The sequence below is a fragment of the Bombus terrestris genome, chromosome 9, assembly GCF_910591885.1.
Source record: "Bombus terrestris chromosome 9, iyBomTerr1.2, whole genome shotgun sequence".
NCBI lineage: Eukaryota > Metazoa > Arthropoda > Insecta > Hymenoptera > Apidae > Bombus > Bombus terrestris.
The window spans coordinates 2,073,313-2,098,875 of NC_063277.1; the positions used below are offsets into that span (position 1 = coordinate 2,073,313).

The 25,563-nt window shown below is 40.0% G+C and overlaps 1 protein-coding gene across 1 annotated transcript in view; it reads right to left on the reverse strand.

Annotated features, from left to right (window-relative positions):
* The window catches only part of LOC100647624 (acetylcholine receptor subunit alpha-like 1), a 162,927-nt gene that overhangs the window by 41,897 nt on the left and 95,467 nt on the right, over nucleotides 1-25,563 (reverse strand). Inside the window, exon 4 of the mRNA XM_003397513.4 lies at nucleotides 14,053-14,162. Coding sequence (XP_003397561.2) covers nucleotides 14,053-14,162 — 110 coding nt within the window. The remainder of the gene's footprint in view (nucleotides 1-14,052; nucleotides 14,163-25,563) is intronic.

Consider the following 25,563-nt stretch of genomic DNA (forward strand, 5'->3'; position numbering starts at 1 on the left):
AAAATGAGCAGCCTCATAAACGGGAAATTAAATCTCAGCGTTTTACATTGCCCGCTTGTGGTACGCTTGTGTAATCTCATTATCTGGAGAACAAAAGTAATTAAAAGCCCATTTCCGCTGTTTACAAATTTAAAGCAAACAACTTTGTTTTTTCTCTATGTTTAGCAGAAGCTGTGCGTCTTTTAGATGACGGAAAAAAATTCTGCACGCGAGTACCGTATTCGAGATTCATTTTTCTTGCATCGATATCGAAAGAATTCGCGAAATCGATGAAATTTCTAGCTGAGTTGTGCGCGCTGACTTTGTACGCTACTGGAACGCGCCGCGAGAGATGGGCACGGTCGACGGATCGATATAAGTTTCAGTAGTACAACGTGATATTCTGCAGCCCGTTTTTGTCCTCCCTCCGCCGAGCAGGCTGATTCTAGCCAATTAAAATCGAACGAAGTCAATAAATTCGATGTTCGTAGCGACGTAAAATACGTAGAACGAGACCGAAGGAAATGACGATTCTTTGCGATGAAACTTACGTTCTATTAAAGCAGCTTTTTCTTACGAGTTCCTGAAGTTCATCTGCAGCCATACGAAAAAATTACGAAGAATATACGTAAATCTTTATCGACAGTGATCTTCGTACGATTCAAAATTATCGTTCCTCAATTTTCGAAGGTCGTCTTTCCTTCACCCACAGACGCAATCTTTAATTTTGGTTTCTAACGTGGTAATAAGTTCATGTTTCGCGGATTATCAGTATATGTCCAGCTCTAATGCCAATTAAATTTTGTTTCTCTCTCCTTTTGTTATACGTGCGTTATGCGATTACAAAATAACTAGACTGCGGTATTTATAGAAAAATACGAATTAAATAAAGATTTGTTTCGTCTGCCAAGTATTATCACGAGTATTACGTACATTTTCACATACTACGTGCATCTGTGCATTTCCCATAAACACACAAGCTACGATTTAATAGATAGAATTTACGTTTCGGTGAGGCATATACGTTGCTCGAAAAATGACCAACAACAGTTAGTCGTTGTAAGTATATAGAAAACCGAGGAACGATATAAATCATCGCAAAGGTTAATACGAAATATGGGATACAGAAGATCTGCCTTAATGCATTTAAAGACAGCCTCGAAGCATAGGGTCAGGTAAAAATTCTCTCCTGCTGCTTCGGTTGCGGATGAGTTCAACGACTGGCGATTGCAACACGTACCCTTCCGGTCGGCTTCGTACATCTTCGCGAGAACAGAGTCGATATAAATCCCAATGAACGATGTCAGGAAGCACGTAGCAGCTCCCCTTCTAGCGTAGAAACAAGAATTATTGAAGGAAATAAATCGTTCAGTAGCGAATCTTGGATCAGTGATCCCTGAGAGTAAGCGAATATTAGCGTTCAAGAATTTAGTGCGCAGTATTTCTCTGTTAAAAATTACGCGAATGCAAAATACATAGAAATAGGCGTTAGTTTTATTATTATTATTTTATTATATCCTTCTTATTCATGTCGGAGTGGGTTATTATTTGAAAGCTAATTGGAATAATCGCTGATTGTAGGTAGGTATAATTTGAGTTTCTATAATAATACGTATAAAACTATTGAATTCGGGACACAATGCGGTTCGCTGACCAACCCGTAACAGTCGTAACCAGCGGAAAGGGTGGTCGTTGGCAATTTTTAAATATTCAGTAGGGACCCGAGAAATTTCTATTGCCTGCGCCACCGTTTTATGGAAATAACGTGGATTCGCGTAATTTCGTTCGGCCGACTGTAGCGTGCGAAATTGAAAAACGCGAAACCGCATCGGCCGAAATGTTCAATACCGTTCAACCAAATCTAAACCAACGAAAGATAGGTCATCAAAATCACAAACGGAAAATACAGTCCTATATAATTTTGTATATTCGTTTTATGATGTTTTAAAGGGAAAAGAAAGAGACGAAAATGTATAAAGAGAGGCGACGTACTGTATTGATTGTTCCACTTTCAAAATCTTCGAAAACGGACTATTTTATTATTCTTTTTCCTTCTTTTTTTTAGAAATGGCGATGCTTCGCCGATACCACGGCGCGGGGAGGCAAATAGGGTGAAGGAGCGCAGAACGTTTGAAAGCGAATTGAAATTGAGAATACAGAAACGAGTGGCTCGTCGAAAGAAGACAAACGAGCCGGTTGTACGTGATGGCCTCGACTGCAGTTGGTTCACCGGCGAGCCGAGTAAAAAAGATTATCGTGGATTTCGCGAGAATGGTCAGCGATCTGTGACAATAGCGGTTTGTTTCCTCGCGGCTGCCACTCTATTTTCGTTCACCGACTCGAGGAAATACCCAGGGGCAAGTGGCGAGAATTGCATCGCGCAGAAAACGCAATTCCCTGCATCGTGAAACGCTTCCTTCGCCAACAGAAATTCTATTTCTCGCGAAATTTAAAAACCAACGAGAGACCTGCGGAATTCTTTCTCCATGGGATTCTTTCGATTTACGCACCATGGCGCATCTCATCTCGCGTTTCACATAATCTTTCCTAATTACATAATCACTCGAAAAAGGCACAACAATGAGTTTCTATCTCGAGCTGCAACTCAAGAACAACGTTCAAACAACGCAGTCGTCGTCTCTATCCGAAATTACTCAAAGAGAATTAGCTGAGTTCGCTGCGAGCCCGGCTAAGCACTCGTTTCCCTTGCCCTTCCGTAATTTCTGCTACACCTGCATCGTGTTCCACCCCACGCGAAACTTCAGCCAGCAGCGAAGTAACCCCTTGCAACTCTCAACCGCCTTCGATAACGGAGTTTCGCACTTAGAAACCGAAACACACCAATTAGCAATCAACGTGTATCAGCTGGCATCCAATTTACGACGACGAGACGCTCGTGTTTATGCGAGAAAATGTATAACGCAGCGACGCGTTTACTTGGCACCGGAGGCTGGTTTCTGGAGAACAGCAGGGGGTGGCAGCCAGGCTGCAGGCTGGGAATCCTAACAGGGCCACGTGTACTTGGCATATTTTAGGTCAGCCGGCAGCTAGGCCGCTATAATGCGGCTGGATGTCGAGGCGAGCACACGACGTCGACGTCGACGACGGGAACACGCCGTCGGGAGGTTGACGAAAGCACCGACGAAGGAGAGCGCTCGACGATACAAGCGACAACCACGACGATAGTCGAACAAGCGCGTGTTTTCCCGCTCGGCGACGAAGATAATTCCATTTTGTACAGCAACGAGCACGTTGCACTTGTTTCGGGATTGTTCTTCTCCTCTTGGGATCATCTACTATGAGCAAGATCGAGTGGGAACATCGTCTTCGGGTAGTTTGAGGTTGGGTTAGTGGCGTGAAAATGGAAGGTGAAACCGTGAGAAATATCGGGTGCACTGGCACAGCTTTTTCTTAGATAAAGATGTAATTACGTAGTGTATCTTTCGGTGGATTTATGTAAATGTGGTTGATTTGCTAGAAAAATGACGCGATTGGGAAAAGTAAATTTTTTAGGAAATCGAAAGTTTCAAATAAAAAGTTTTAGGAGAAAAATTATTACTTACGTGCGCCTATTTATTTGTAGGATATTTCAACGTGCAAGAATACACAGAATGCATGAAATATTTAGAAATATCTAAAATATTCTACATAGGTTTTATTTCTTGTGTATTTTATTAATCCATTAAAATCCAGCTAACTATTACGATTAAATAACATTTCATTTGTAACTTTGTTTCTTTACACATTAGTGAATTTTGTTTTTTAACAGTATGCTCATGGGACAAAATTCAGAAAGTTTGTTTACTATTTTTGTCATCATTGTTTATGCTCGATCCGCTTCCTCTAATTTTATAAAGTTCGAAAACATTAAAATATTTCTAGCACGACAAACTATATTTCCTAACATTGTAGATATCGTGTTCCTGATTTCTGCAGTGGACTTTTGCAAAGTATTTTTTATTTTAATTAATTTTTGTATCTCATAGAAACAATATATAAATTACTGAATTTTGGATTTTCCCTTTTTTCCCGATGTTTCAAATATTCGGAAAAATTGTATTTTCTTAACACTCCTGCGACATTTATATTAAATTAGCACAGGGAGAACCAAGGACATTCAAAATATTTCAATTTCAGTTCGATTGAGAAGAAAGGCGATAAATCACGGATGATAAAGCGTCCATCGATTAATTCGAACGAGGGAAGAGGAAACAACGAGAATGCGCGGGCTCAGGCGCGATCCTACGAAATCGTAAGTTTAGTTAATTTACACAGTGAAAGCGGAAGTCCGTAACGGGGCTGACGCGTGACTTACGAGCATTAAGTCAGAAATTTGATAGTCTCGCGAACAGTTCAATTTCCTCCTAATTTAACACAGCTCCAACTACGCGCTTGTCTTATGTCTCAAACGTTAAATGTATCACTGTGTACGATAAGCCGTCGGTGTTTAGGGGATTGTCGCGTGCCTCGAGTCATCGCGCACCTTATGAATCATAAACTTAACGCCTCCGTGTAGTCCCGTGGACAGGACGATTTCACCGTGGTAAATTCCAAAGAGAAAGGAATGGCAGTGTAATTCTGAAAACATATCCTATGACATTACGAGTAACAGTATTGTTTCACTGTTTATTGATATCGTTGTTACGCGCCTGGTGACTTGAGAATGTATTAGGTTGTCCGAAAAGTTTCTTTCGTTTTATGAGGAAATAATAGACGCACAACGTTTTTTGTTTTATATTATTTTGCCGAATTACGTACGATCCATTTTGTTCTGTTGAGATAAACACCGCGACATTTCACACACTTGGTGTCACGTTTGTATGAAGGTGTATTGTTGTAAAAAACACGTTTGCGAAAGAAGGACATTTTCCAATACTCTGCAGAAAGGCGACGAGTCCATTCTCTTTTCTCTTTTTTTGCATGGATATGATCACGGTATATGAAACACGATTTGCGCAGAGAAACAGAAAATTAGAACTGGATAAATTTATGATTAAACGCAGCACTCGTCGACTTGCGTATTATTTCAAGAATCGAAAATATCGTCTGTATAATCGTCTGTAATTCAACGTACAATCCGGCATAAAAATAAGTGGACAGATAGTGGAAGTAGATATGAACGAAGTATGCTCCAACTAGTAGATACTAATGTTATATAATAAAGAATTGTTTCTTATATATGCTTATAGTACATTGATAATTTGGTAAATAATTGAAATTAATATTTACGTTCTTGTGTAAACAAGCAGCATTTAACGAAACTTCGTTGCTATTCATTTTCACTACCTGTCCACTTATTCTAGTCCCGACTGAATCTACAGTTTATCCACATCTCAATACATATCCGAACTTCGTGCTATCTATTTGCCATGTAGCTGCAAACGCCATTAATATTCCTTTCGTTGTTTCTAACAGCTTCGAAAACTGCAACTGTATCACTTTAGATTTCGCTTTGGATCATTGATACACCGGTAATCAAGCTACGAACTTATTCGAGGCACATGGGGATGCGTTCAGTGTTAATTGAAAATCCGTCTGTTACAGACTTCGTGGTAGGAACCACGGATGATGTTTTAAAGGTTAAACGCGTGACTGGTGGAACTGGGAATTGGCAGAATATGGCTGAGGCGAGGAAAGTTGTATCTCGCGAGTAGGTCCGACGTGGTTACTTTGAGGCCGTGTTACTTCGTTAACGCGCGTTCGTGGCGCGCGCTGCGACCGGATTACCGCGTCTGGGACGAGCTGCAGGCGCAGTAATCCGGCGATAATGGAGTAACGAGATTCCGGCTCACGTACGTTCCCTGCATATTTTAACTTTGCATTTCGCGTTGTCCGCCCGCACGTACGCCGGCGGGTCATTGTACCGAACCCTTTTGCCCGCTTCCCTCTGACGACCGACACCTATTTACTCCCGTTGATTACACCGAGTGTACCTCGACACCTGGTATCGGTCTCTGTTGCCTTTGTATCGTTTTCTTGTCCTAGCAACACTCGTCCGTTTCTCGACCGCCTTCTGATTACCGCGTTTACAAACTAAAACGATGGTTTGGCAATTTTAAACAATCAATAAGAATATGAATTATTTATCACATTACGTATGGGTCACGAGATATCTCGTTTTCATGTTTTTTCGACTGAACCGATGACTTAAGCAACCAGAGATAAATGTTTTTGTTACGTTACCAGGGTAATGAAAGCCTTGCGCATTCTTGTGACAATTGATTAGCAAAACAACTGAATGTTGACATTGCAAGCATGTAGAAACAATCAGTCCGTATAGCCAGTACATCGGTAGATCTGTGCCGATCGTCTACCGTACCTTATAAAGTGTTTTATTATTGTACATTTTGTTATTTCAAAGTTCATGTTTTAATTTGTAAGGAAACAGCTTTTTAAAAATCATTTACATTTTCAATCTGTTACTGATAAGTTATAACAAAAATTATTTTATGGAATAGGCCCTAACATTACAAAAGTAGCAAACTGATACACAGATGTAAAGAAAATGAAAGTCAAAGTGAATCGTTTTTTGATGATTTATCTGATACACCAAAAAACACTTGCGACGAAAATGAATTCAGTGATAGCAGTAACATTCTTGAATTAAGTGATACGATTAGACATAGAAGAAGATTGAATAAAAAATATTATATCGAATGCAAATTAAAAATCTGCATATACGCATCCTATTGCTTGCCAAGCATGCTTCTGGAGCGTTTAAAAATATGAGGGCCCTAGGAGCGCGTTGAGCGCGCAGAGCGCCGTACGCAATGCGTTAATACCAAAAGCACGAAAGTAGTGAAAATATTTAATTCGTAATTTCTCACGGAAGGATATTTCGTAATTTCTTTATACTTTTCTCCTATTATGTATTTTTCATACATCTTTCGTTCTAATTTCGTTCGTATCAGTTTAATATGTTTTTCGTCGCTACGTAACATAATATATTTGTCATTTGTGTCTATTCCGTATAGTTAGTATATTTACTTGTTCCATTTGCTGTTCTTTGTTTTTTATCAGTCATAATCGCATTTGATGTTAAATCCTTTCCAAGTTTCAAAACGATTCGTCTTGAATATTTCATCCATTTTCATTCTGGCCAAAATCCTTCTGTAGCAAGAGACTATCGGACAATTAATTATACCACTGGCGGAAGGATTTCACGTGCGCGCTTATTCTATGCAAAACGAAGCCGTCGTATCCACTGCAACCTAGATCTAGCAGCTAGCGCTGATTACATTCACGCCTGTGTCATTTCCATACGAGATGCCTGATCGAAAGTTCCGTACTCGCGAGGAACCCGACGAACGAGAACGAGAAGGACGATTGAACGAGCGCGTGATACGGCACGTGAAAAAGGGCCGCATACGAAAAAACACTTTGCCCTCCCTTTATGCGGCTTTCTTTATACGGACCGAGCATTTGCATCGTTGATTGCGCCCCGACGCTTCGCCGAGTTTATTGGATCCTGTCCTATCTGTTTCGAGCCAATACAAGAGCCGCGGGTCTGCGCTTTTTCGCCCGCTATTGGATCACTTTCAACGAAAATCGTTTTTCCTCGATACAGGGCCGAGATGGAGCCGCCAGAGAAATAGTTTCCATGTAATTTCAACTTTTCTCTCGGTGCATGATCCCCTTCCCCGTGAAACTAGTTCCGCTGTGTCTGTCTTTCCATCCCTTTCCACGTCTCCTCGGCACCGATCTCCACCTTTTCGATTCTCTAATGCGCAATTAACCACGTGGATCAGTTCGTTCCATAAATATTCATCGATCTTCTTCGACACGATTAAACGACAACGGCGTTGTACCATCATTATCAATTCAACGTCGATATTTTCATGATGTTGAATTGTTAATCGTCTCGAGTTGCGAACGATTTAACAACTATCGTTACTTCTGGATGAATATCGCAATTGTCAGCGGCCAGGCTTAGGATCTTTCCCTACATTTAATGAAAATTAATGTAGCTGCTTAAATGGGAATTTTAATCTAGAATGTAATGAAAAGTATGAAAAGAGTCATACGCGCACATCGCGATCTCCACCTAATATTAATTACTTCTAACAGGTGGATAAAATTATTACGTACCGATCGACATCCTAGTCATGTTCGTTTCATTTTCATTTTCCAGCTACTCGGGTATATCCAATACGGTCGCGTATTTCCAGGTTTTTCGATTAAATCCGCTGGTTCTCGATTAACCACGAATATTGTTACTGTTATTGTGCTGCTTCGACGAACACAAGCCGGATATCGTGGATGCTTCTGTTCATCGAATTTATCTTGGCTCCGAATGAAAATCGTATTTAACGGCGCGAAGAAATTAAGTTTGATAAACGAGACCGGATTTCTTGTCCCAACACCTCGGGTCAGACTTTCACTTAGTTACCGCGGATATTACGTTCGCTACCACGTGTATCTTCCAGGAACACGAATCTTCTAATATAACGCCGCAACTTTGCCGTATGTACTTCAATTAAAGCGATGGAAACTGAATATTTATGAGGGAACCGTACCTCGGAGACGTTCCACGAGAAGAAACCGATAATTTCATGAAATTTATGGATATCTATTTGATACTCCGAGACTCGAAATTCCTGCAACTTATTCCTTTTCTATAATATATGAATCTCACGTTATAGAACGCCGTACAAAAATGTAGCATTATATTATATCAAGTTACGTATCTTTACGAATGAATATAAAGACACGTGGTATTGCTTTCACTGCGTCGTTCTTACAACAAATATTTAATTCAAGTTAGTAATTACGTAAAAAATTTCTTGATTAATTTGAAATAACTAATAACGTGAATTACGTGAATTCTTTCGCTCTCTCAACAGTAACAATACTTTGGAAGAGACGCTACTGCGTATATTTTTAATAAACATATCTTTTTTTTTTAACAATTCTCTTTGCAACCTTTCAAAATACCAACTCATATTTTTCATTTCTTTTCATTCTGAACGTTGTGAATTTTATTTATTACAGTATTTACAACGGATTTTCCAACCTGGAAAATGTGTGCAAATACTATCGTCAAACACTGTGTATTTTATCTATCGTTATAAGATAGCGCGGATGGTCCAGGGCTTTAGCACAGTGCTGTATATTACACGGTATGTCCCATAATCGATAAGTTCAATTATAAACGGAGCCGCGAAGTCGCGCGGTACGCCCATCGACAGCGAGTCGGAATATCGAATTCAGATTTATCAAGGTGTTAATATTGAATGCAACTCGTACAATGACCTGCGGTTTTATTTATGACAACGTCGACTGCAGTGAAACGCGTTATAGATCGGTCGTTTCTTAATTAAATTTCATCCGACGATCTGTCCTGGCCCCTCGATCTCACCAACGTACACCCTCAGCCTCGTCGCGACTTATCGATTTTCCGCGGCAAAACTTCGCCACCCTACTCCCTTCCACAACTTTTTCAGTCCCCTGAAAGAGCCTTTTTCGGCGGAACTTTTCACCAAACTTTCTTTTCATGAAAAACTCTCTGCCGCTAATAAATGTCTCCATCCAATGGTATCTAATTTACATGTGCGCATATAAATTGCTTTCATAAGTTCCAAATTGTAACTTCAACGTTCTCCAACGATACGGACCCTTACGTTATTGCGCTGTTCATCGCTTTAAATTGTGCGTATATTTTAAAGGGACGTATGGCAAACCAGAGATCGTAAAAGCTTTCGTTACATCAGGAGGGATTTTTTAAAAGCCAAAAGACGAATACCTAGCTTATCACCTTTAATATAGGATTACGATTCACACGTGTGACCAAAAGCACTGTTCCTTTGCTAACAACCCACGTTAAACATCCATTTAACGAAGACATTTATTCTCCTCGTTTCCTACAAGCGACTTTTTAGTCGTTCCATTTAAGAATCGTTCAAAGTTTGCAGGAAACTTGGCGAATAATTCGTGCCCATTGCCACCGCTTGAGAATTCTTTAAACATCGCGAAACTATTCGTCAAAACGGCACTTGCCGCTACGTGCTCCGTTTCTACCACCACTCCGCCGTTCCCATAATTCACACAAGCCTCGTGTTCCGTTTTTCAAAATTATAGAACCGCTCGTAAACTCTCGATTTAGTAATAAAATACGTTACTACGTATAAATGATTGTCTACATTTTCAATGATAATTTGGTAAACCAAACACAATCGAGAAGCTTTCTGAAAAAGTCGTAGCTAAGATAATGACATTTTTACAACTGGTCTTACTTCAATAACCGAGACCTGTATTTGTGTAAATGTACCTGAAATGTTTCTTGGTATTTAACCCTTGAAATTGAACGAGATTATTAGCCGTTCCGATATCGCGCATCTTCAAGCTTCTCGTAGAGTCTGAAGAGTCTGGGTACACGGGAACGAGTGCTATGCACGTCGAGTGCACGGTTCTTTAGGTGAAAATGTTTTTATTCGTCGTTTTAGAAGAATGTGTTTAGCCGAAGGGCAGCGCAACCACGCGCACATTCATAAGAAATAGTATAGCAATGAGAATTTGGAGGCGCCGCCTCATCGACGATTAAGTCGATACAAAGATAACGCCGTAAAACTTATCGCAGAGGAAACTAGAGAAATGAGAAACGTCACACGATTCACAATCAAATTTACCGGAGCAACTTGACTCTGATTTAATTGATACATCGTCTAGGCCTAAGGCAACCTTCCTTCTCACGTTGGTCGGCGATGGATGTTGACCTCGAACTTCCATCCGAGAACTTGCAAGTACGAGTGGATTGTTCGAGACTCGGTGTCTCGCAAATTCAGGCTAAAACTTTCGTGTCTTATATTCTTCACGCTCGATAATTCATCCTTTTTCACTGTTCCCTCTTCTAAAAGCGGCTGAAAGCAATCAACAAACTTCCATCCCTCGTTCCATCTAGACAATAAAGCCGTGACCAAGTTATTAAACAGCGAATTGCCTTCGACAGAGGGGTTAAAGTTAAAATTCGATAAAATGGTCAAAGAGGGGTGAGGGGACGGAGCGAAAGGAACACGGTCACCAGGTCTCGGAAACGTCAAATGGAGCGAACACCATCAAAATTCATCTTGTAACAATATCCGCATTATGCGGCGTATCTCGATATCACGAGATCACCGAGGAATCCCTTTCAACTCTTCACGACCACGTTTTCTTTGACATTCGTTTCAAACAAGCCGCTCCCCTTTCGTCTGGCCCCATCTTCAACGACGACGGTGAATTATTAATAAGATTCGAATATTCCATACAAATTACTCCCACCTTGGTGGCAGAGAAGATCGAAGAGGCGGACGACAAACTCGCTCGTAGGATACATTTGCATGCTGTCGGGCTGCACAAAGCCCCGATACTTTTTGAGCCTTTCGAAACGCTGCGCCGTCGGGACAATCGATTCGTCCCCTCCGCCCCTGTTCTTCTCTGCCGCTGTTCGAGTAATTGAAATAGCGTAATGCATGTCGAGAGTTTCGACTTTCGAGAACGTTCTTTATGACTTAGCATTGAACGCGTGGCCGCGCCTAAGCCACTCCAGTGCGTAATTGAAAATAAAACTCGTGGAAACGCCGACGCGTCTCCCAGCAGTCGTGAGACCTCGCGTAGGAGGAAACGCTGCGCGGCTGATATAATGAGAGGCGCACTCGTCGGCGCAAACAGGGGGAAAAAGTTTGATCGTACGTTTCAGCAAAGAGGAAACGATCGGGCTCTTCGACCGAGCACGAGTCAAGCACGTTGCGCCTTCAGGCTGGAAAACAGGCGCAAAATTTCTGCTCACGCAGTTTGCTTTCAACTTCAGAAGGGTTAATCTTCTTTAGCCGAGAAGCATCGGTAACGAAACGTTTTCGGAAAGCCAAACGGTTTACTCGAGCTTGACAATTGAATCGTGAGAGACACGCGGACATCGATAAATAGAAAATGTCTCGAATGTGTGGCCAAGCACCATGCCACCTTCGTTCAAACCAAGTTAACTCGAGTTTCATCGACGACACTAGTATCCCGTAACTAGCGTAGAAGCAATTAAATTCTCGGAAAAGTACGAAAGAAGTGGATTCCTTCGTACAAATTACTTTGAACGTATAGCAAAGTTTGAGAACGTTGTGTTGAAGTGGAATTCAATTTCTACTTGGAACAACTAGCTGTAACTAAACTAGCTTCCATTCCATCACTTGTATCATCGCTCGCGCTAACATTTCGTAAGATCTTCAGACGAGATTTCACGTGATCTGCTTATATTGGCAAAATATACGACTATATTTGTCAAATGAGCATGAACGGGATTTAAATTTGAATAAAAATTGTCCTATCTAGGTATGGCAACGTGCTAAGTTAATGCATATAAAACGTCGCTTCTCTAAAGCTCGAATTCGACGAGGCAATACGCATTACGTTTTATTAAATTTTATCCCATCGTCAATTGCTAGGTTTTTCGAAATCATTTGCACCGTTTAAAGAAATTCATAAGAATTTTAGTCCGCCGAGTAAGAATCTTCCTACTTACGCGCTCGTCGCTATACGCCATAATCCAGATACGTTGATACAGATAACCAATAAACACACCGATAGAAACGATCGAGACTATCCTAATTTTCCCTGAATTGGCTTAAGAGCACTCGATTTCTTATCCTACAGATACAAGGAAGAATTCGGTATACGATAGCCGAGCACGAAGTCGGCCGGGAGCCATTTAGGCTACAAGAATGGCGTCATGACGACTCAACCCTACTTCCTCGTAAAAGTGTCGTCCTTGGGGCAAAGTACATCCTATTTCTCAGCGTTAGCTTGCCTCGGTCAGGATACGTGGAGCTCGTGTGTGTCCCGTTTCGGTCGTGGATTTTCAAAATGGCCTTAGCGGGCTCTCGGCTGAAAACGTCACGTACTAGCGCGGAATATTCCACCGCGGTTTACGAGATACCGTGCTCTGCACTTTCCACTAAAATCCTATGAAGTATGACTGGACCAAGATGAAGGACGCCGCAGCGTACCATGACCGTATCCCAATACATTGGGACGAACGTCCGAAAAGAATGGGCAAAAGAGGATCAACCTGGGCCAGATTAACGCGAAAAACCGGCTGAAATATCCTCAGCCCTTTTGGATAACTGTCTTTCCCCCTCTAGACGATAATTCGTGCGGTATTTCTTAGACTATTATAAAGCATGAGTCATAAATACATGTCTATACTTCAGAGGGTGAATCTACATACTAAAAGGTAAGCAAATAAACATCACATAAAAACATGCCCTACGTATTTCAGTTTTCGTGTTATGGATGATTAACTGTTCAAAGTATCCGAAGCTTATTTGTAACGAATATTTTTCATGCTTTTTTATCGATTGCTTCTCTTTCATATTGTTATGTATTTGTTGTAAATTATACAGTCGGTCGATAAGTTCTTATCAAATATGCCTGTCATGTACTTCTCTTGTGATCATCATTAGCAATAAGTTGATTAACCCGTTAAGATAAATATATATATTATAATAAGTAAATAAATAAATATATTATATTCTTATCTCGCGACACTTTTTAATTTGAGTATCCGGTAAAATTGGAGTATTGTTAAACGTGAATGTATCGCCTCTATCGGCGTGTTTTATCGTACCTCGAGCACGTTTATAAATTGCAGCGAAAGGAAATTAAAGGATGGTTAAAGCCGGAACATCGAGCACGTGTAATATCGTACGCGACATCGAACGTATCGAACAGCTGTTTAAGCTAGCCCTTTCCGGTTATAAAAATAAAATCGTTTGGACGAACAAATTGCATCCGCAGTCTGGCTTGCACCCGGTTTCGTGCAAGACGTCTTGTGGCAAATTGCTCTGCTCGGTCACGGTCGTATATTTTATCGGTTTTTATCAGTGAACGCGACGCCCGGTCTTGTCGAAACGGCCAGCGCCATTTAATGCGCTTAATTTTGTTGTCCAGCCGTTAAAGCTCTCGAGACGCCTCTAGTATTTTTCCATTGTTATATCTCGAAATAAACCAATATCGAAATTCTATCTCTTGCAGGAGTATCAATTTCACCGCTATCGGATTTAATCCGGTGAAAAAGTCGCGTGACCAGACGTAATTAGATCGACTTACTTGTTGTAAAGAACAATGTCCGGCAACCATATATGCTCCGACGGCACGTGGAGGGTGTCGACACCGCCATAATCATCCGGGTTCCACTTCAGCTTGTAGTCGTTCCACTCCTGCAAGCAGAAACAACGCAAAAATAAGTCTCGTTTATTTTCGTTCTTCTACCATGGTAACGGATACAGAGTGGAGAAAATGAATACAGCGAGCATATCTTAAACAGGCGATCAATCTCGATAATTGCACGATGCTTGGACATTTTTAATTACTTTTTACCAATTCCGATTATAATTCACAAGCTAAACGTTTGTCTGTGAAAAATAGTAATTGTTCGGATCATGCGATATGTACGTAACTGGACCCATTAACAGGAGGTTAAACCAAAATTATGTGAAAATTAATTAAACTATTTTGGATCGTAATTGAGGCAAAGCGTAGGTAGGTCTGTGTGTTCAATTCATCTCGAAGATGAGGTCGAAATACGTCAATAACTATATAATAGAAGCTGTACGAAACTTTGGACAAATCCTGATTACGTTAGACTCTGCCGTTTGGTGAACTAATAATTCCGTTTGAAGCTAAGAAACTTGCTACTCTGGAAAATAGCAATACAGCTTCGCACGTCGTCCAAACTTGCCTCCATTGACCATACTTGCACTTCGAATCGAATTATCGTTCGCTGTACTTCAAATAATTACTCTGTATAAGCTCTCCACCTGATCTTCTTGAGAATCCTTCAGATAGAAACCTCTCCTTGCAAATACTGGGTCATTCCCATTTAAAATGTACGTCTCCAATTAGACTTTCAACGATTAAACGCCATGACAAGATGAAACGTGTGAAATTCTCGCGAGCTCTCCATCAGCTGTCCCTCTTTAAAATAATCGTTTCGATAAACCAGCGCATTCGTAACAACTTTCGCACAGTTTCACGTGACATTAAACAAAACTGACCTCCATTCGTCCATTCCGCGTTTCTATCGAGTTTTCGCCGCGTTCAATATTCATGTCGTTGTCGGGTTATGCGTGTCAATAAATGAAATAAATCGGGTTTTCCTTATCGCTGACTCCATTTCTACGCTTTATACGCTACAACTATTGGCATCTCAATACGCTAAAATAATGTACGACCTTAACGCCAAAAATACCGAAATATCGTTTACGTGAAAAATATTAAAATATTAAATAAATGTAGCGAATTACTATGCGAACACGTATGATGGATAGCAGATCGCGGTTAATTCTTTGCCGTGGTTGATCCAAAGACCAAGAAGCGAGTTATAAGTGGAATAAAGAAACAATTTCCTTCTCTGACTAACTTCGCGAATACTTCGTATGATAGAAACGAAGAAATTGCGGATTTAGTTGTTGGATTGTAAGGAATTTTCTGGCAAGAGGTCTGCTCGAGACGACAGGTCTTATATTTCCTGTATTTTCCTCCAAAAAATCTCGAAACATGCGAACTGCAGTTGCCTCGAGGTATCTCGAGGTATGGTTGACAGCATACTGACGCTAGTTCGTCGTTTTCTGGGTATCTAGGAACCTTTGAAATCGAATACCAACGATAGGCGACCGTCCTTCCCGTGATTTTTCTCCACGTTGCTACGAGTACCATCGAAGTACCAACGAAACATAGACAACGAAATGTTATAGAATCGATAATTTTCTACGTTAGTAAAAAGCAGTAACGTACGTTTCATGCGTAATTCTAATCCATCAACATCACGCGTAACGATCGACGGAAATCGTAACAAGCGATCGTTGATTCCCAACCGCGCGTTCCATCGAAACGATATCGATCGTTACGAGGTACGTACGGTGAGTCGGTGTCCAGTTTGCCATCCCGTTGGTCGATGAATTCGATGATTGTAAATAATTGCATTTGCGCGAACGAGCTGCACGGTCGACGAATTAAAATCCGCCGATGCGTTCTCCGATGACTTCGGGCGATTCGTTTGATTTTTAATAACATTTCAACGCATCGAAACCTCCTCCATTGATATTCTGTTAACGAAGCGGAAGGTTCAAACTATACGGATTCTTATTATGTAGATTGCCATGTTTCTTAGACTAATTTTCCAAGCAACTTGGAGGATTCAATAAAATCGGCTTGGTCCTCGCTTGAAATACACGAGAAGGAATTAGGAGGCTCGTAAAGGTACACACATGTGCGGAACGATCCCGGAGACGTATCGATTCCCACGGGCATGAATTATTCCGCCTGCAATTAGCCAAGTTTCGTCCTATTCGGCAAAAATTCCGCGCACGATTCGCCTAGCTCCGTTTAAATCAATTACCGTTGCGCGAATGCCAGCGTACCATTTCGAAGACTTTTAAAAAGACACAAATAACCATTTATTTATTTATTTTTCGGTTTTTTTGGGAATATTACTTTTTAAAAACCATACAGGTTATGACAATATTCTACACGTAGAAGGGAACAAAAGAAATGAAACGAGTGAAATACGTAGCGATGACACGCTGCGATTGAAAAATAACGCAGTCTGAAAATGATTGTCAGGCCAATAAACCCTTTGCTCGGGCAAGCGGCGGGCTATCATTGGCGGAATATATTCGCTCGATTACAGCGTGCACGGCGCGGAGTCGATTCAATTGCGCTAAAGCAATTAACACTTTGTCCACCGCGGCTGCCACGCGATGTACTCATTAAATTGAACGACCGAAATTTCCTCAGGAAGCTACGGCCCCGTCGTTGTTTCACGAGGCCCGTTTGTTAGCCTCGTCGGAAGCGGTCGCTCTTCCTCCTGTCGAAATTTCTGCTGCGTCGCAAAGTGGCGATAGATCAGACATTATAACCACCTTTCGGATGCAGCGCGACGCTTTAAGCAAATTAGTATCTGTGCCGGAAATATCAAGCAGAGGAATGCGTTGTTTGCGATTGTACAACAAGCACTCCCCTTTCGTATTTTATATACATTTTACATGTATGTTTATGTATTTTTACGTACGTTCTGCGTACTTTTGCATATTCCCCATAAATGTCCAACTTGATGCGCCAATTGTCCGACTTAGATCTTGTTTAATCGCTGCTAAACCGTTTCCGAGACCAGTACGCGCACGAACTATTTACGACAGCTGTTAAAACTTTATCGAATCTGTAAAGGTGCCGCAATTGTAAAAGTCGTTGGCTCGGATCGTCCCTTTGAGTCATCGGCTCTTAAATTCCAATCGATTTCTTTGAGACAAGAAAGTAGATTAATAAAAATCTGGCCAGTAAGACCGTTCGTCTGAAAAGTACGACTCGCTGGCCCATAAAAATTTCCTTTTCTCCTCGGCGCGGCAATAAATTACACGAGGAGAAGCACGCCGATACAAGGCGGTCCGTACGAGCTCGTAAAATCGCGACCGGTCGCGGCGACACTGGGAAAAAACGATGCCAATTTGACGCCGTCGCCGCGAGGCAAACTACTTTGGATATCGCTTTTGAAACTGCTTGACAAATACCGCTTGTTAGTCTTCCATGCTAGAAATGGATATCGCTTTCGGGCTACCACGGGGTCGTATTTTATTCCTCCTTAGCTTCGTTCAGTGAAATCGAGACTGTCAACCGTTTCCAGAATGTTTTGTACGCGTTTCGTACGCCGGTGAATTTCTTACGAGTCCAGAATCTGTTATAATAAACTTTGTAACGCGAAGATAGAGGAACAGCGTTCGGTTATATTCGACGGAAAGTAATGGCTCGACGTCTCACTCAAAGGGTGGATTTAATACGTTCCACGTTGGGCGTGTAGATACGCCTACGAACTTTCCGTTCGGTTGGTTACTTTTATTACTAAACTAAGCGTGAAATATTTTATAAAATTACACACCAACCATTGAATATAGATAATAATGCTTTTACGACGCATTTCAAACGTTATACATAGTTCTATAAAATTACGCGTCTGTGTATTTTAAATCTTATTTTATCAATTTACTGTTACATTGTATTTTGTTAACGTGTATGGCAATTAGTTTATTTATAGCGATTGCCAACTCGTGGATCTTAGATTGAAATTAAAACAAGACCCAAGGTACCAATTCTTCTTCCGAAAATCGAACATTAGGAAAGTAACGATTATTCATACATGTATTTTCTTATGTTAAAGTATATAATGCATGTCATTAATTGCTACGTTAATGAAACATTATCAACCAAATATACTTATCTATGATAATTATACACGGCTATTATGAAATATGTAATGAGTATTTTAAAGAAAATAATAAAACTTAAACCTTCTCGGATGCGTCGAAATGTTTTAATAAAGGGCGACAATATGTACAGAAAGATGATCGATGAACAAAAAATCCTAAAAATCGATATGGCAAGGGATGCGTTAATTACTGTTTACGATATCTCTGTTTAAAAATAGCAACTGCGAACGTAAACGAGATTCGATACGGACCAGAACCTAAGTTAAACTGTTTGGTTGGCGGTGGCCTTATCGTTTTCAGCAAATGCTGTCGCGTTATATCGGAAAGTCATCGGCCTCGAAGGAGAAAGCTGGTAGCTCTCCGTGGGACGGGAAACTAAAATTTCGCTCGATTTAGAACGACAAGGCCGTCGAGCTGTCGTGTAACCCTTTAAATTCATGGATATCTAGAAATTTTCGTATTTCCGCGGCGACGTCACGAGCCTGTTCCCCTAGTCTGCTGAATTTTCGATGGATTCGCGAAAAGAGAGGGAATTCACAGCCGCGGCAACCGATGTACGAAGATTGCCAGCTTATTCCGCCGTCTGACGATGCCAACAGCACGAAGAAACTGACTCACGCTGGCACAACACGTTCTATCGGCTTTTATCACGGTTATACGCAACAAGATTTTCCTCGCCCCAGGCGCGTTTCGATCGATTTGTCTAAAAGAATGCGAAATAATCGCGCGAACGGCGGATTAAGCGATCTCAAGCTCAGGGCAAATCTACAGCACTGTTTTCGTTAAGAAACTGGAGGATTGCCAGTAGAAGTGACATTAATTCTCATGAAGGAATAAACTCTCGAAACGAGATTATTCGAAATTGCCTTTAAATATCCTTTCACCGTCGAAATTATGCGACCCGGATCGCAGTTCTTGCAGCGTTTTTAGTTCGAATGGGGGCTCGGTTACGCGAATAGAAAAGTAATGGAATTTATGCGGTAACGATATCTGCAATTAAGTTCGATTCTTACTGTGTTAAGCATCGAACGATTCGGATTCTTCGCTCATTCGTTATTCTTCGAAAGTTTCCGTAGACGAAAATACTACGTGTTATGAACAGCGGAACTTTTCTCCGCGATAAGAAACCACGCTGGTTCGAGGAGACAGAGAGAAGGGTAGGATTTTAATCGAGCGAGTGGAACAAGACTGTTTGTGGTCTTACTGTTGGTGCTCATCCCTACAATCGGTCGTGAAAGCACTTGCAAGTGCTAGATACACCAGCTACTACCAACAATGCCGAGATGCTAGAATAAACGCGGCCAATTTTACAGATATTCGGTTGTCTGCTTCTTCAGGAGTTGCAAGAGTCGATGGTTATTCGTGTTTAACCAACCGCTGGGTTAAACGTCATATCGAAGCGTTCCTTTCGGATTACAGAAACGAAATTAAGGAGAATTAGAGATAAGAATTGTTGGATGAAACGATGATGACACGTAATCCAGCTGCCTCCTTTGAAAAATTGCCTTTGAACTAATGTTAATATTAAGATATGTGTAATTTTGTGTGTTACATTGGATTAGTCGCGTAGTAGTGACACACATATATGAGTATGAGTGTATGTAGGAGTGTGTGCGTGCGCAGCGTCTCGTAAAACAGAAGAGTGCAACTGTTCCGTACGCATGATGGTGAAAAGATGGTGAAACAAAAAGAATACTGAGACACGTGCAATGTGTATCTATGAATATCTTGTAAATCACATATTCAATAAATATGAAATTATTTTAATATCATTTTTACATGTAATGTGAGTATTCCTATACATTTATTTCGGCGACTACGACTTACAATTCTCAACAATTAATTTTCAATTTTTGTATATACTTTTCTATTATTTCACATTCGTACGACGTAGCATCGCGATGATTATTTGAAGAATATCAGGATACGTCGTCGATTTCTAGCGAATTTGTTATTTTCCCTTTATGTTACATTATCGTTGAACGACCATTTCAGGAGCTAACCAAACAAGAAATAAATATCAGAACTCTGGCGTAACCGTTTCAAAAGCCTCCGCCGATACGGAGAAGTGAAAGAAAACGAATTCTCGCTACGTAATTTTAGCAAAGTCCCATTTCTTCTGTATTCCAATTATTAAATAACCGCTACGCGAGTCAGCAACACAAGCAGCATGAACACTTAGTTGGCCGAGCTACCCATTCTATTATTAAATTCACAGTCGTTCCACGGGCAACGATAAAACGAACAAAGAGGAACGTGGAGGAAGTTTTCCGTCGAATTAAAAATTCTTCTTTCTGCTGTTTTTTCTCGAATCGTTCGTTTCAAGGTATCGCGAGTAATCAGAAACTGAATCTTCTATCCGCGCTTTCCATCGTAGAAACATAAACGAACTGCAAATACAGAGTCACAAAGGGCCAAGAAACGGAAAACTTGCCGAAATTTTATCCCTATGTAAATATCATCAAGACAATTTTCACGATGCAGCATCCCCTTTGACCGCCAAACATTGCCGGAACAAACGGGCCTGAGAGTCGAGATGCAACGACCTTGATAAAATTGAGCACGAGGCTGGCAAAGTGTATCGGAAGCCGATTTTCATAAGAACCGCGATATGCTCACGGAGAAAGGCGTATTCAATGGAACAAAACTTTCCACTTTTCGTTTCAGCATGCCTTTGACCATCCAACGAATTTCAATTAATTCTTGCACTTCATTGGAATTGCCTTTGCCTGCGTTTCGTCTGAACTCCGCCAGGAAAAGTGATTCACTTCAGGAAAGTTATTAAAAATCGATACTAGCCCGATTAACGCTGCGATGCTATAGCTATTCACAATTCTGTTCACGTTATACTGTATACTCCACGATCGTAATTTAATTGCTGAACAATCTTAAGTTATAGTTACAATGAATGCACGTTCTAACAAACAGTCGTTCCGGCAAATGAAACGTATAAGGTTCGAGATGCATATCCCATTGACTAAGGATAGACGTGTCGTTAAATGTGTCTTCGAGTCTCACGTTGTGAAATGTCGACTTGGAAAAAATCGGCGCTCTCTACGATTTATATATCGCGATGATTGCATTTAGTCCGTTTAAATGCGCTCTATTTGTTCGAACAAGACTTGAGTTGGTGCCCGATTAAACAAGCTTCTGGTAAATGAATTCGTCTATCTGAACGTGAACTATTTACTATTATACGAATTCTGCCGTGCATTAAGTACAAATTACAGAGTTTTTTTATCAAATTACATTATTAAGTAGAATAACGTAGGTAATTAAACGAATAGTTGAAGTAGAACAATACTTCAACGTAATTTTATATTAGAAAGTAAAACGTAGATTGCGCGTGTGAAAATATATTTGATTTATATATTTAATAATTAATTGTTGAACAATGATCTATGCTAAGAATGAAGTTAAGAAAATGTATAGATTGTTATAAAGTATTAGGACAGATTGTAAAAATGAAAAAATAGCTGTCAATTTATAATAAAAATTACAAAATTGATAAATTTGATTGTGTTATAACAAAAAATTATTTTTCATGATATCGTCAAGAGTCGTTAACTCTCGATCAACCATTTCAAGTGCAGATTGGAGAAAAATATACCGTTAATATAAAATACGTGTACCACTAATTGAAAACAGTTCCAACGTTGATTTAAAACAATATGTCATTAATTTCAAGCAATTATACCATTAACATTTTTAACGTAATTAACACTAATTGAAAAAAATTCCACTGTTGATTTAAAACAATATGTCATTAATTTCAAACAATTATACCGTTAACTTAAAACAATTCCACTGTTAATTTATATTTATAACAATTGTGATGTTAATATATAACAGTTGTTTCATTAATTTATAAAAATACACTGTTAATTTAAAACCATTAATATTCCATTACTTTTTAACGGTCATGCCATTAATTTAAAACGATTATACTCTTAATTTAAAAGAATGATACCATTGATTCGAAACAATGCCACTATTAATTTAAAACAATAAAAACATCAATTCGTAACAATTAAATAAATGATTTATTTTATTTTATCTAATAATTAACTACAGCTTTGAAATTTTTTAAATGGTACTTTATTTCTATTTAATTCTATTTTTTTATTTTAAATACAATACTTATCTTTTCGTTTAACTACTTCATATAAAATCCTTGCCAATGTAAAGTGTGACTATTAAGTGACTATGCATGGAATTTAACTCTTCGTATTCGCTCAGAGTCACGGGATCGGACCATGTTCGTAGATTTGAGGGAGCAAACGCAATCAAATCAAAGGCAACGAGATCTCGTCGTTCAATCATGCGTGCTATGATTGATAAATCGCATGGTTTAGTTCTTTTCTTTACATTACTTCTTTTGATGAGTTCAATGTTGAAATATAGCTACTTGAGCTCAGGTACGAACTTAACTCTCGTGATATGTATACATGTAACATTCACGTGCGCTTCAATAACTAATAAAATTCGATTTATTTCTATTGAAAGATACTTCAAAGATACCTCTACGCTCGTATATAAACTGGATAGAGTTACTTAAAAATTCTATTTTCCTTTTAATGAATTTCAATTTATTTTTATAACTTGTAATCTTTTCTGGTTTTGAACACATAATTAATAAAATTATTTGAGAATCAATACAAGGCGATTAAATGTGTTTAACAATTTTCTATATGCTGTATGCTGTTCCCTTTAGGAAATTAGATATCACATTGTAATTAACAATAATATATAGTATTAAGTCAATGTGTGTCACATTGTATGAATCGCAACTTGTACGATAATAATCTACACTGTCGCGCGCTTTGTATGGGTAGAATATAATATAGATAGAAAATCATATTAAAATCAGATGTGCTACAAACCTTCTCAATACCGGCAGATGCTAATTAATAAATTTCAATCTCTCAACTCGCTACTTCTTTACTATCAAATACTTTCACATCCTCTGCTCCCAATGACATAAATAACAATTACTCGTGAACTAAATATGACAGAAGCATGTTTAACAATCTTTCATCCATCTATCCATTTCTCCAATTGTACATTAAATTAAAACAGATAAAATCAAGTATAACGTAGGATAGATAGTTTATCAATAAATAAAATTACTGATTTATGATGCATAACGGAAACACAGTGTTTCGTACCGCGACCCAGTCATTATACACTCGTCCATTTCTTCAGCAGTAACAATCTTTCGAGAATAGCAGTTTCTAATATTCTAAAATTGCCATTTAGCTTTATCCAATTTCATTTCTCTGTCAATGCTTCCCCTCCTCATTTAGTTTCGGGTGTATATTTCATTTAAAACTAATTAAACGAATCATTGAACTATTTACTATACGCTAATGTATTATCTTGATGCTGAATACTTACATTCAGAATTAATGAACAAACTCATAGTAGAAGATATTTCGTGTAGACAAAGAAACAGAGGTTTAAGTTGTCCATCATCAACGATCGAGGCAACAATGAGGGGACTAAACCGTTGCAGCGCGCCACCCCAGTAGCGTACACACGATTGTTTACTCCGGCATCGGTGAACTTCCAAAATAAGCAACGGGGAGGTTCGACTTGCCTTGCCATCTCCAACAATGGCAAACAATTTCTCGCGACTGATAAAGAACAGCCACTTCGCTTGGCAGATGATCTTGGCCGACGGCACAATTTTCCCTGTCGGTGTGTTACGTACGTGTCCCTTCCCTGTCTTTCCACCGGCCAGATGCAAGAAAAAGAGGCGCGAGATCTATTGACGCGGACAAACGACTAGTGGCCGGGCCAAAAGGAAAGAATACCGACGAAAAACCAACAGGCTGCCAGCCAGTTGCTTGCCGATTCCAGCAGACGCTTTGAAAAAAATTCCTCCAGACTTGCACCTAATTTCTTGCACCCTCTTTCACTCCCGAAACACTACGGGTCGCGATTCGTCGCTCAACTCTCTGTTGTGTTGTCTGAGAATAAAAAGGAATCCCAATTACAATTCTCGATTCAACTTCAACGTCGACTTCTTGTTTTGTGTGACAGTGTTCGTGGGTGGTTCTGAAGGGTCAGTCGGATATGTAAAAATTCGAATGTACACCTGCTTTCATAGATACTCTGACATTTAAAGAAAAACAGAGTAAGTAAACTTGACAAATCGTTAGATCTTATCCAGAACATTGGACTGTAGATAATTTGTATGTTCGATATCACCACTCATATATGACAAGTCGAATATCTTTTTTATTTATATGTCGAGTTTCGTTAGAAATTTTAGGCGTGAAATAATTAATAAGTATAACAAAAGCTATTGACAATGTTCCTGGGCTCAATAACGAATCCACGATCAACGGGTAAACTCTTTGTACAATGGAGTACCTCCTCTGTAAGACATTTCGTTCATCCTGTGACCGTGGCTACGTTCGGCGACCAGTTATGTCACCTCGAGCCCAAGTATTGGGGAATCTTCCAAAAGAAAGGCCCGATGTCCCTACATCTCCGACATATGTATATCGTTTTAATCAATTTTACAAATAACGTCGCAGTTTGTTGCCGCGTACTTGGAATGCTCATTTTGTACGAATACGACTAATTATCGTATCGAAACGACTAATTGTCTAAAAACTGTAGCAGTGTAATGGTGAGCAAGCTAGGGAAACAGCACATGTTGAAACCGTGTCACAAATCGTGCGATTGAATTTTTTAACATCGTATCTGAGATTGAAATAAAAATTGCATAAAGGCGACCGAAGTGTAACACTGCTACCAGCATAGAATAATGGTGCTATTCGCTAGACAAGCGAATTCTCTCGATTATCGTCGCTGAATTCGTGAAACGAAACGCGAAGGGAAAACAGAAGAAGAAAGCGGAGAAATGGCATAGATAAAAGTGTCTGCAGACATTGAAACGCATGGAATGGGAAGAGGCCTAAGAGGGAGAGAAGACTGGCAAGAAGTGGTATGTCAATAAGGATCGACTACCGTTTCGCGATTCCGATTTCGAACGTAGTCAACAAGCACGAAATGAAATTCGTCTGCTTTGAAATTCCAAACCTAGCAGAAAGGAGAGATATAGCAGCTGATGGTCAAAGTGACGCGCGTCCTCCTCTTTCGCAGCGATTCCGAATTTCTCCCTGTTTCCCCATTCTCTCGTCCGGCTATAGTAACGGCAGAGGAAAATCACGTTTCGTTCTCATCTTTCTGGCGATCGTTTTCCACCGTGAACGACCGACTTGCACGGATTTCATTGGCATAAGGTCCTACGACCTATTCCGCCGGCTCCTGGGAATCGTTTCGCGAATCGGCGACGGTACGGTTCGTTAAGTTGAGTCGCGGCGTTTTCGCTCGGGGACAACGCCAC